The sequence below is a fragment of the Schistocerca americana genome, chromosome 6 (assembly GCF_021461395.2).
Source record: "Schistocerca americana isolate TAMUIC-IGC-003095 chromosome 6, iqSchAmer2.1, whole genome shotgun sequence".
Taxonomy (NCBI): domain Eukaryota; kingdom Metazoa; phylum Arthropoda; class Insecta; order Orthoptera; family Acrididae; genus Schistocerca; species Schistocerca americana.
Genome location: NC_060124.1, coordinates 29,169,708 through 29,183,586, shown reverse-complemented (window position 1 = coordinate 29,183,586; position 13,879 = coordinate 29,169,708). Strand labels below are relative to the sequence as shown.

The 13,879-nt window shown below is 39.1% G+C and overlaps 1 protein-coding gene across 1 annotated transcript in view; it reads right to left on the bottom strand.

Moving 5' to 3' along the window:
* Positions 1-13,879, bottom strand: part of LOC124619703 (dynein axonemal heavy chain 2) — a 1,014,172-nt gene that overhangs the window by 102,013 nt on the left and 898,280 nt on the right. The window contains 3 exon segments of the mRNA XM_047146260.1: positions 5,858-5,880; positions 8,374-8,544; positions 8,813-9,012. Coding sequence (XP_047002216.1) covers positions 5,858-5,880; positions 8,374-8,544; positions 8,813-9,012 — 394 coding nt within the window.

Genomic DNA, 13,879 nt, shown 5'->3' with positions numbered 1-13,879 from the left:
TCTCCACAAGTCTCACATATAAGCATACAAACTCTTGCAAGTCAACTACGCTGATACCCAATAGATACAATTAAATAAAATTACATTGTGATGGGTTTAATAATCACCAGAAATTAAAAAAACAGGTCTTGCTTCTAGCAAGTCTAACACCACGATTAAGTAAGAGTCTCTAGACACATCATATTTTGATTGTCTATAACAATTACAATTATTATGTGGAAATTCTTGAATCACTACATATCCCCCTCCTTAGATCAAACATGCGATATTTTATACATAATTACCATGTACATTCATATCACATAGGATAAAACTTCATTTTTCACAATACATGTTTTTCTGTTAATAATCATAAATACTCTTGTTATTATTGCTTGGTCATACCTTTTTTCCATTCTACTACAATTATAAAACGTGAACCTTTCAATACATGTTGGAGTTAGCTCTTTCAATATCTAAAAATCGAAGGACCAAAATTTTTGTTTTCTGCCCTTTTTCCAATCAAAAATTCCAGATGTCATGGACCCTTGAATATTTCATCCTTTATTCTAATTCTCTGTACTACCTCTTTAGTACGTAATTGCCTCTTTACTTATAGTAGTCTGGAGGAACTCTGGGCAAAATAAAAGTGTTCCGATTGACACTCAGATAATATAATAATGCAAGTGAAATATAAAATTCAAACTTACCAGAATAATTCCTACAAAATGTGTGACTTCTGTCACGATACTGTCCTTTTCCCCTTGGATCAGCATCTATACCTTACATGTGGGTTGACCCTATGAGTGCCCTTCCTCCTTCCGTTTTGGTAGGTACACCTCTTTAAATTCCAGATCTCCTATGGTACAGATCAATCCTCTTCTTGGAGCCTTTCTTAGGTCTGCCTATCTGGCCTTCATATCCAATAAATGCTGGGTGCAACCTCCTTATCGTTTACGAGTAGGCCTCATGGTTCCTTGCCCTAGTATACATCTTTATGCACACTATAATTAAATATTCTCTGGTAAAATTAAAAATCTACTTCACACTTTACACTTGCTTCTTAATATTTCATTTAGTGCCCTAGAGCCCTCCTCTACTTTTAAACTTTTATACTGTTGGTATATACTCTACCTCTATACACTATTCATACAAAATGTGTTTACTTATAGAAGTCCCACTATCCTACCAGTCATCAAAATATTTGTCAGACTGACCTTCATTAACAATTAGCACACACACAGACACACACACACAGACACACACACACACACACACACAGACACACACACACACACACACACACACACACACACACACACACACACACACACACCTGTGTTTGTGTGTGTGTGTGTGTGTGTGCGATGTAGAACTGACACCGTAAATGACAATGTGTGCATCCTTTCCCGATGTACACATTCCTTTCCCACTACAACGCTTGACCATTCTCCCATGTGTAAGATCATTGTTTGTGTATTGGTATTTTTTGTGTGTATGCATAAGTGTCTTTGTGTAGCCTGATACTTTGGCCTACTTATATAAAATAAGTTGTAGGTTATTGGAAACTGTGTAAAATGAGAAGGACTTCTGCGGTTGAAGTAGTTGAGTATGTAAAGAGGGAAAGATAGACAGGTACTCAAATGAGAGTTAAGAAAGGAAAAATTAGAAATGGTTGCTAAGATTGAAGTAGAGAAAGAAGATAGCCCCAAAGACAGGAAACCCTTCCCACCCCCCTACCCAGGACCCCTACTTCATCGGTACTTGAGTTAGAAGCAGGAGAAGGTATGGTGTTAAACTTCTCCTACAGAACGAACATTCTCACCTTCGCCTTTGAAGTCCCCAAAGAATATCTTAGCAACCCCTATGGAATGGCAAATGATGACGAACCAGTCACACTTGTTTGTGAGGTTCGTTTGAAAGGTGTGGAGAGTGTTCTGTGTTAGCCATGATTTATTTGTTAGTGTAAATCATGCTTTAATCTATAATACCCAACCCCTTCAAAAAATTATACAAACCCTTCCATTTACATCACATTTCATAAAAGGTATAAAATATTCTATAAAAATAGAAAATTATACACTACGATCAAATAGTTATTTAGTTAATCACTTTACACTATATTTTATACATACATAAAAGACTGTTCAGTTTATCTTGTCTCAATATCACTCTGAATAGTACCATGATATTATTTTTCCATTAATACTATATTCTATTCATATCATTTCATGTCTAGGGATCACTATTTATCTGTGATTCCCTTAAGTCTATCAATTTTCAGTCATATCTGGTTTTCTATGTGCTAAAATTACAAGATAGTTTAAGAATTCATCAATAGATAACAGAATAGTTTAAGATTTGAAGGGAATTCAGTGCAGGAAAAATACTACAAAAGACTCAGCGAAAACAACTCAGGATCCGACGGTTGTCACTCTGCCCGTTAACACAGATTGTTAACGTCCCTGTGGAATATACAACTTTATGTCTTATACGTCGTATTTTCCATTTTCTGATCCTGTTATAGGATCTATTAAAGGTAAGGCTTGGTAAGGTCTTTCATACTTCTGGAAAAATTTGTGTGTCCCCTTCTTCAGGACAGAGCTCTGAAGATGCTGTTTTACGAGAACTAGGTCATCGACCTTGTACAGATGTTCGATAGCCTTCTCATTCTGTGTACTCACTCATTGTTGTGCTTTGTCAACTAGATTTTTTAGAAACTATTTCTTGTTTAAGTTGGCAATCATCAGTAGGTTGTTCAGGCCAAATTAAACATTTAATAAGAGGTTCTCTTACAAAGGGTTTGCCTATTAATTCTAATATGTTAATCCTGTTGCTAAATGTGGTAATTCATGTAAAATAAGTTCAAAGTCTTTGATCCTCGTTGCCCATAGCATATGTTTTTCATGGCAGTAGATGTGGCATAATTTCCCGATTTCTTTCATAACCCTTTCACACGGATTCAAAGATAAGTTATAGTTGGATATTAATACTTGACGAATATCTTTCCATGCTAAAAATTCTTTAAAATTGGTACTAACAAACTGTGGTCCATTATTGGAAAGAAATCATTTTGGTTTGCCTACCTCGAGAAAGTATTGTTGCAGACAGTGTATCACAGTAGGTGTATTTGCTTTCTTAATAGCATACAACTTAACATACTTTGACCAACAACCTATGAGAACAAAAATGTATGACACTACTCCCTTTTCTTTCGGAATTGGTCCAAAGAAATCCGCTGCTGTAAGATTGTGTAATGCCTTCAGAATGATCAGATACATTTTGTATTTAACATGAGTGTTACTCTCTTTCACCTTTTGACAGGTCTCACAAGTCCTAATTAAAGATGCTACCTTATGTCCTAGCTTCTTAAAATAACAGAACTTATTCATATGAGCTATACATTTCTTTATTCTGAATGCCCACATCCCGTATGAACATATCACAGAATCTTGTCCTCCATTAACTTCGACATGCACAAACGCCAATGTTGCGACGTTATATTGTCTCTCCAAAACAAATTATGCTCTATAACCTTCCATTTCCTTGCTTGATTGGGAGGTAAAGACTTTCTAATACACACAGCAAATGTTTCTGTAAAGTAGGGATCAAGACGTATGTTTTCAGTTATTCTTTTACCCATCTCTCATACCCTGGTGTGTGGATATTCTACTGTCATAAAATTAATTGCAAAAATTATGCCAGGTCCTTCAGTACGTTTTAATTCATCCATGCCTACAGGTAATCTAGACCAGGTGTCAGGCACAATATTCTCAGCTCATTGTACCTACTGTATCCTAATGTCATACTCCTGTAGGAATAACATCTATCGCATTAATCTACTATGTAACAATCGACTATTGCTTGATGGTCCGTATATACATGGATTTCTGACCTCCATACTAGTGTCTGGAATTTCTGGATACTCCATACTACTGCTAAGATTGAATTCTTTCCACAGTTCATCTACTCTTTCCACAGTTCATCTACATTTCTCTTGGTATTAGTAAGTTTATTTTTTGAAGATAAAATTGGAGACCATCGTACAATATGCGTTAGATGAGTATGTGCCAAGCAAGATCGTAAGAGATGGAAAAGAGCCACTGTGGTACAACAACCGAGTTAGGAAACTGCTGCGGAAGCAAAGGGAACTTCACAGCAAACATAAACATAGCCAAAGTCTTACAAACAAAAATTACACGAAGTGAAATGTAGTGTGAGGAGGGCTACGCGAGAGGCGTTCAATGAATTTGAAAGTAAAGTTCTATGTACTGACGTGGCAGAAAATCCTAAGAAATTTTGGTCTTATGTCAAAGCAGTAGGTGGATCAAAACAAAATGTCCAGACACTCTGTGACCAAAATGGTACTGAAACAGAGGATGACAGACTAAAGGCTGAAATACTAAATGTCTTTTTCCAAAGCTGTTTCACAGAGGAAGACTGCACTGCAGTTCCTTCTCTAGATTGTCGCACAGATGACAAAATGGTAGATATTGAAATAGATGACAGAGGGATAGAGAAACAACTAAAATCGCTTAAAAGAGGAAAGGCCGCTGGACCTGATGGGATACCAGTTCGATTTTACACAGAGTATGCGAAGGAACTTGCCCCCCTTCTTGCAGCGGTGTACCGTAGGTCTCTAGAAGAGCGTAGTGTTCCAAAGGATTGGAAAAGGGCACAGATAATCCCCATTTTCAAGAAGGGACGTCGAACATATGTGCAGAACTATAGACTTATATCTCTAACGTCGATCAGTTGTAGAATTTTGGAACACGTATTATGTTCGAGTATAATGACTTTTCTGGAGACCAGAAATCTACTCTGTAGGAATCAGCATGGGTTTTGATAAAGGTGGTCGTGTGAAACCCAGCTCGCGCTATTTGTCCACGAGACTCAGAGGGCCATAGACACGGGTTCACAGGTAGATGCCGTGTTTCTTGACTTCCACAAGGTGTTCGATACAGTTCCCCACAGTCTTTGAATGAACAAAGTAAGAGCATATGGACTATCAGACCAATTGTGTGATTGGATTGAAGAGTTCCTAGATAACAGAACGCAGCATGTCATTCTCAACAGAGAGAAGTCTTCCAAAGTAAGAGTGATTTCAGGTGTGCCGCAGGGGAGTGTCGTAGGACCGTTGCTAATCACAATATACATAAATGACCTTGTGGATGACATTGGAAGTTCACAGAGGCTTTTTGCGGATGATGCTGTGGTATATCAAGATGTTGTAACAATGGAAAATTGTACTGAAATGCAGGAGGATCTGCAGCGAATTGACGCATGGTGCAGGGAATGGCAATTGAATCTCAATGTAGACAAGTGTAATGTGCTGCAAATACATAGGAAGATAGATCCCTTATCATTTAGCTACAATATAGCAGGTCAGCAACTGGAAGCAGTTAATTCCATAAATTATCTGGGAGTACGCATTAGGAGTGATTTAAAATGGAATGATCATATAAAGTTGATCGGCTGTAAAGCAGATGCCAGACTGAGATTCATTGGAAGAATCCTAAGGAAATGCAATCCGAAAACAAAGGAAGTAGGTTACAATACACTTGTTCGCCCACTGCTTGAATACTGCTCAGCAGTGTGGGATCCATACCAGATAGGGTTGATAGAAGAGATAGAGAAGATCCAATGGAGAGCAGTGCACTTCGTTACAGGATCATTTAGTAATTGCGAAAGCGTTACGAAGATGATAGATAAACTCCAGTGGAAGACTCTGCAGGAGAGACGCTCAGTAGCTCGGTACAGGCTTTTGTTGAAGTTTCAAGAACATACCTTCACCGAGGAGTCAAGCAGTATATTGCTCCCTCCTACGTATATCTCGCGAAGAGACCATGAGGATAAAATCAGAGAGATTAGAGCCCACACAGAAGCATACCAACAATCCTTCTTTCCACGTACAATACGAGACTGGAATAGAAGGGAGAACCGATAGAGGTACTCAAGGTACCCTCCACCACACACCGTCAGGTGGCTTGCGGAGTATGGATGTAGATGTAGACACATTGTTGGAGGTCACTCTTGCGGCAACTTTTCTGTCTGTCATCTCTTTAACTTGTTCCTCCAGACTGTTGATATTTATTATGTCTGAAGTGCCTAGTTTCTCTTTAAAATTTCTTTCTACATTATCAGCTCAAGTGTTAATGCCTGCAATTTGTGATTGGACTATTGGTAATAATTTGTGCTGTTTTTCAACACTCTCCTTTAAGGTGTGTAATCTATGTTTTACAGCATCAAACATAACATTACAGACAATCTGAAATGATCCTAATTTTTCACCAAGTTCAGCTTCTACATTATTATACTTATTTTCAGTATCATATTCTAACTTTTTAGCTAAATCCTGAAATTGGTAACTCTGTGTCTGACTCAAGTCAGTGAACAGTTGGTTTACTTGACTACTTAACAAACAGGATAACTCCTCTCTTAAATCTATTTTAAAAGTCTCTACTTTAGTAGTTAAAGCGTCAAATTCAGTCTTCAAATTTCCCATACCTTCTTTACTTTGTTCATCTACTCTAGCACTTAACAATCCTAAAGTCTCATTCTGAACGTCCAATTTATTATTTAATTGAGTGTTACTGAATCATTTAGAAATGTATTTAATTCCTTTCTTAAAGAAGTATTTTGAGCAGTGAATACTTTACTTTGTGCATCTAATTTTTCACTTAAAGTTGAGCATTTGACTCTGTGCTTTGGTTATCTAATTTAAGACTTAGTGCTTTAATTAAATTTGCTACCTCAGTCCAGTCTGGCATTTCTTTTGTCACTGTCATGGCCATGGCTGGTTCTGGTGTTTCCCCAGTTTTTTGAGTATTATCCACATTTTTCTTACTTTTAGATCGTGTTATCATTAAAAATAAAAATTCCTCCCCACCCCCCCCACCCCCTCCCCCCAAATATAATAACTATACTAACAGTCTATTATTGAATAGTCTGCCTAACTTCACACTTAATTAATTGTCTTTCGCTCTTCACCCGGCGTAGAGTTTTAAGCTGCCTCGGTGAGCAGGTATGGAACCAGTGCCGGTGAACTGCACAGGCACCAGCAATGTCAAAGGTTGGTTTCAGCATCAGTGTCGGTGAACGGATTTGTAGTTGGCACTGATGAGCAGCAGCTGGCGTCGTTGGTGTTGTTTGCTGGTTACGGGGTCCCCTCCCACAGTGATATTTCACTGCCTACCAAATCTCACAATATCCTTGTCCATCCCTACTCAACCCCTGCTTCGAACCCCTTGCCATGTGGCTCATATTGCCATAACAGACCTAGATCCTAGATGCAAGACTGTCCGATACATCCTCCCACCATCACCCACTTCAGTTCAGTCACAAGCATCACCTATCCCATCAAATGCAGGGCTACCTGTAAAACCAGTCATGTGATGGATAAGCTAAGCTGCAACCACTGTGCTTAATTTTATGTGGGCATGACAAACAACGAGTTGGCTGTCTGCATGAATGTCCACCAACAAACTGTAGCCAAGAAACAGCTGGACCACTCATATGCAGAGAATGCTGTCCTTCACAATGTTCTTCATTTTAATGACAGCTTCACAGCCTGTGCAATCTGGACGCTTCCTGACAACACTGGCTTTTCTGAACTTCACAGGTGGGAACGCTTCCTGCAATTTATCCTACATTTTCGTAACCCTCTAGCTTCAAACTTTGTTGGTCATTGTCCTTCACCCATCCATCCCTTCACTGTTGCCGCTTCACAGGCACAAGTGCACCCACCGGCTTTTTACTTTTCTCCAACCTCCTGACTGTACTTAGCTGCCCTGCTTCCTCTCCACCTCATACATGTTCGCTTCCACAAGGAGCACTTTACCATCGTCCACCCGTACCCTGCTCTCCCTCTTTCTCCCACTCCAGATTGCTTCTCCCGTTACGTGCAGTTGCTCACATTCTTGCCTCGGCAGCCGGAGAGTGTGGTCTCATGTGTGTGAGCTGCTTGTGCATGAATGTGTGTGTATATTGTCTATTTGAAGAAGTCCTCTTGGCCGAAAGCTTAGGTGTTTAGAAGTCTTTTTTTTTTTTTTTTTTGTGCCTGTCTGCGACTCAACATCTCCACCGTATGATTAATAGCAATCTATCCTTTCCATAATATTGTCAGTAATTTCTATGAGGTATTAAACATTATCTTAAATACAATATAGTGTATTCATACTGTCTTTTGCATATGTGTATCACAATAATCCCAATATCCTGGCCTGTAATTGGCTAATATAGCATAAAAACAATAATATATTAAAACAGACATTGTCTTTAACTGTTTCAGGCAATCCACATATTTGTTATCTTACATGTTATTAAAAATCCAATGTAGAAGGCGAGATTATAGGAAAGATAGAGGTAAATGGAGGCAGAAAGATTTGAGAATACGTACCAGGGCAGGGGTTATCCAGCTGTTCATCCCTATCCAAAACAACACCCCCTCTAAGAAGAAAATTGTATTCTGATGAATTAACTTTCCCCATTGCTTCAAGTATCTTCATACACATATGAAAAGAGAAAAGTAGTTTGTGTCGTTCAAACAGACCTCGACATGTGTTCCTACAACAGACAATAAAATAAAATGATAAGTGCATGTAAAGGTGATCCTCTCACTTACTGCTATAGTTATTTAGTCAGTTAAGTAATTATGGGAAGATAATATTACAATGTATCTAGAACTGTATACAGCAATCATCTTCCAATGTATTTTATGACACAGAAATGTTGTTGTTAATATCATTCAGAAATAAATGAATTTACAAATTATACAATGGTCTAAATTATTCACATTTCAAATTATCTGGTGTAAGACATCAAACTTACTTACCTGTAGACAGCATAGGTGTGGTAATCATTGAGGAAAGATATTCTCTGCTCCAAATCTTCACTTTTTTTGCTTTTTTCTATGGACATTGTAAATAAAGAAGTGTAGGCATCCAAAGAGAACTGATACATTGGATCAATTTGGCTCATGTCATTCAACACAAAGAAAAGTATAGAAGCTCTTCTTGCACATGGACGATATCCCTGGAATATTGATTTTATGAAACTAAGCAGTTTCAGTTAAATATACTATAAAGGAGTGCAAAATTAATGTACAAGAGTCCATTAGGGATACAAGAACCTATGAGGGATATAAGTGTATTCTGTTTACCACATACAGCTGAATATTTTTTCTATTTCAGGAACATAATTTTTTTTTTTAATCATCAGTTTGGGTACATACGATCTTTACAAGAAGTTTAATTTCATCAAGACAATACAAAATCTTAAATAGATATTTTTTCATGGGGCTATATTATTGCTGACACATTAAGTAACTATTTTCATTAGGTTTTTACTACAGGTTATACATGCACCAGTCTTACACTGACAGAAGAAATCACTCCACTTCAATTCACTGTTTCAATATTGCAAAAATGCACAGTTCACTACTTCAAATATGATTACCATTCCAGTTTACTTTGGAATTAATTGTGACACAAGTATTTTTGTTGCTACATGATTAAGTAAGGCAGATAGCCAGTGGCACATCCTCTTGCATTGATGCATGCCTGTATTCATCGTGGCATACTGTCCACAAGTTCATCAAGGCACTGTTGGTCCAGACTGTCCCACTCCCCAATGGCGATTCGGTGTAGATCCCTCGGAGTGGTTGGTGGGTCATGTCATCCATAAACAGCCCTTTTCAATCTATCCCAGGCATGTTTGATAGGATTCATATCTGGAGAACATGCTGGCCACTCTAGTCGAGGGATGTCGTTATCCGAAGGAAGCCATTCACAAGATGTGCACAATGGGGGCACGAATTGTATCAATGAAGACAAAAGCTGTGACAATATGCTACCGATATGGTTGCACTATCGGTCAGAGGATGGCATTCACATATCGTACAGCCATTATGGCGCCTTCCACGACCACCAGTGGTGTACGTCGGCTCCACACAATGGCACCCCAAAACAGCAGGGATCCTCCACCTTGCTGCACTCACTGGACAGTGTGTCTAAGGCATTCAACTGACTGGGTTGCCTCCAAACACAAATCCGACGATTGTCTGGTTGGAGACATATGTAACACTCATCGGTGAAGAGAACATGATGCCAATCCTGAGCCGTCCATTCGGCATGTTGTTGGGCCCATCTGTAGCACACTGCATGGTGTCGTGGTTGCAAAGATGGACCTCACCATGAATGTCAGGAGTGAAATTGCGCATCATGCAGCCTATTGCACACAGTTTGATTCATAACACGACGTCCTGTGGTTGCACGAAAAGCGTTATTCAACATGGTGGCACTGACATCAGGGTTCCTCCAAGCCATAATCCGTAGGTAGCGGTCATTCACTGCAGCAGAGCCCTTAGGAGGCCTGAGTGAGGCATGTCATCGACAGTTCCTGTCTCTCTGAATCTCCTCCATGTCCAAACAACATCGCTGTGGTTCACTCCGAGGCGCCTGGACATTTCCCTTGTTGAGCGCCATTCATGGCACAAAGTAACAATGCGGACACGTTCAAACTTCAGTACTGACCATCTAGGCATGGTAGAACTACAGACAACATGAGCCGTGTACCTTCTTCCTGCTGGGATGACTGGAACTGTTCAGCTGTCGGACCCCCTCTGTCTAATAGGTACTGCTCATGCATGGTTATTTACATCTTTGGGTGGGTTTAGTGACATCTCTGAACAGTCAAAGAGACTGTGTCTGTGATACAATATCCACAGTCAATGTCTATCTTCAGGAGTTCTGGGAACCAGGGTGATGTAAAACCTTTTTTTGGTGTTTGTATATGGAAAGTGATGGAAAAATGCTAATGAATTCCTTGTTATCTGGTCCACTACACTACACAAGTAGTTGGAACACTTCTTCCACTATACAGGTGTGCAGAATCATCTGTTTCCTTACAAGTGAATAAGGAAAAATAATGTGCTGACACTGAGTTCTGATGTAGCAGGGCAGTGACACTGCTTAACAACAAAGGCTACAATATCTGTGAAGATATGACACCATTGATAATAACAATCTATGCTAGAGGATAAAGAAGATCAAGGAATCGGAAACCAGTACTTATAAGAGACTACAAAATTTCACCACTGACATAAATAACCAGGGACTGGTAGTGGTGATTCAAATATAATGTTGTTTGCGCAACCTAAGAATTAGCACACAAATGAACTATGACAACAAAGGATGGAGATGGTGGAAATCTTGGAATATCAGAAAGCATGTGGAGTGGGTACCTTGGGAACTGATACCTCATTTAAGAGAGAGGACAGTGAAAGTCTGCTCGGATCTGAATGAAGCTTTTATAATCAAGGACACTTTTCTGTGATCCAGTGAAATAGGTAAACTTTTCAATCTAGACATGATCATTTCATGGACTAATGTCACCTTTTTTCTCCAAGGTCTATGATGTCATGATGGCATTCAGAAATGAATAGTTCTCTTTGACTTTTGGTAACACAGTTATCAGTTATACGATCAACAGAAAACGGTACAGTTAGGCAATCTACATCTACACCTCCATGGTTACTCTGCAATTCACACTTGTGTGGTTTCTGACAGAGAGTGGAAAGAACTGCTTTCAAACTATTTCTCATTATTCAGATGGGAGTCAACAAGATTTGAAGGAGGAAGCTGGTGATTGAGATTTCATGAAAATATTTTGCCACAGCAAAAAATTCATTTGTTTTAATTACTGTCATGCCAACTTCCTCATCATATCTGTGACACTCTCTCCCCTATTTTGTGATAATGCAAAACAATTTTCTGTGTGTGGTTCCAATTCAAGTTGCTCATAACTATAATCCTTAGATATTTAGCTAAACAGTCTAACAACTGAAAGTCCAGATGGTAATATCAATAATTTTATGGAAAGGGTAGACTGCTACTCACCATAAATATGACATGTTGAATTGGAGAGAGGCACAATGAAAAGTATGGTACACATTTAGCTTTTTGCGAGAGCCTTCTTCAGAAAAGAAAGAAATAAAGAAAGAAAGCTCATCTCATGCACTCATGACTGGTATCTCCAGCCGCTCTGGCTAGAGTGGCCAGAGACAGCTGTTGCAGTAAAATTTGAGAAGCAATATCATATGTGGATGCGGATTGTAATGGTGGTAGTCTGCAAGCCCTGGGAGGAGTCTGAATGGGACGTCTTTTACTGTGTACAACAGCAGAACTAGGCATAGGTTGTTCCTTAACAGGTGCTACCTGAGACACTCGAGATGTAGATGCAAGCTGGTAAACAGGAAAATGTTTGGCTTGGGAAGCCTCCAATTTAATGTATTTGACACATATTTTGGAAAGTAACACTTTACTCTCAGTAGAAATGTTTGGTTTTCTTCCCTTTGGGATGATACCTCAACTTTTTAACTGTTGGTAAGCACACTCTAAAATTTAAGAATTCTCAGGTATGTAGTTGTCGGTGTGAGGGTCTGAGTTGCTGGAATCTAAATCAGCTGTCATGGCACCTAGTGCTGAAACACTGTAGACATCACTGTGTTGTGGCACACCACATGGTGAGGTGTAATGTATGACATGAGAGGCATCTGCAAATAGTTTGACATTACACATTGGTATGTGCCTGGCCAAGGAAATGTCAGTGTTACAGTGCTGCAGGAAATTGGAACTTAGAAGAGGCTCTGTGACATCAGCTAGTAGGAAAGTACAGTATAATGATTTCTTAAAACCTATGTTCATAAACACAGTTTGTTTACCAAATGTAGCAATTTTGGAGTTATTAGCAGTTGTAAGTCACGGGTCAGCTAGCTTCTTTGTTGTGATTCACTGACAGTAGACTGACATCTGATACTGAGTCAATGAAGTGTGTATGCAAAACATATATGTCTGTGACTTAAAAATTGTGTGGTCAACAAAAAGTGCTACGAAAGTTGTGTTGCTCCAGTTTATATGAATGTTTACACTGTCAATACTGGTGAATGCAGATCTGTTGGATAATTTGGCAACAACTATCTTTAGGACATGAGTGATGGCAAACTGCATACACTTTTCTTGTGAATGTTGGCAGAAAAGCACATCATCTCACAGCAATCAGTCGCCCTACACCCCATCACTGTTGTCATTTGGATAACCACTACAGGATTTTCATGACTTTTCCTGTTGCCCGAAGTGTAGATGGTACCATCACCAAGTCTACAACTGCTTGCGGATGTTGTCACAAGCATCCCTTCAGCTGTTGTGCTGTCAGCTATTCTGAGTCAGTACTGTTGTTTGAGTTGCCCTGATTTGCTACTTGAGAGCAATTAAGTCTTGGTCCAGCATTTGGATCTGTTCCACTAGTGGAAGCTGTTGCCCTCGAGTAGCATCATGTGAGACTGCTGCTGTGAGGGCATTACAAGTTTGATGTGTTTCAATTGAATTGTCATTTTGCAAAATATTATGTATTTTATTGGCCACAAGCAAGTGTGAAGATAAGTCTCCACTGTTGTTCAAGATCAAAGCACTTGTAATGGCAAATGGTTGCAGATCAAACCACACCTGTCATAGGGTTCTGAAATTTCAGTATCTATCAGTTATATTTACATATGATGCCAAAACTCTGATGGGGTTTGTTACCAGTACCTTCACTTTTTAAGACTTGTTGTATGTGTAAGTCTCTTGATTTCCATACACCAAGAAGCAAATGGGAAATGTTGATATTTGCAGACAATGTGGGTGATGTGAGTGATGTCTGACAATAATACATTGATGTCTACATACATACTCTGCAAGTCCTCAAAGTATGTGTGGCAGAGGGTACCCTGTACCATTACCAGTCATTTCCTTTCCTGCTCCACTTGCAAATACAATGAGGATAAAACAACTGCCTATATGGCTCGGTTTGAGTCCTAATTTTTCCTATCTTATCTTTGTGGTCCTTACATTAAAAATATGTT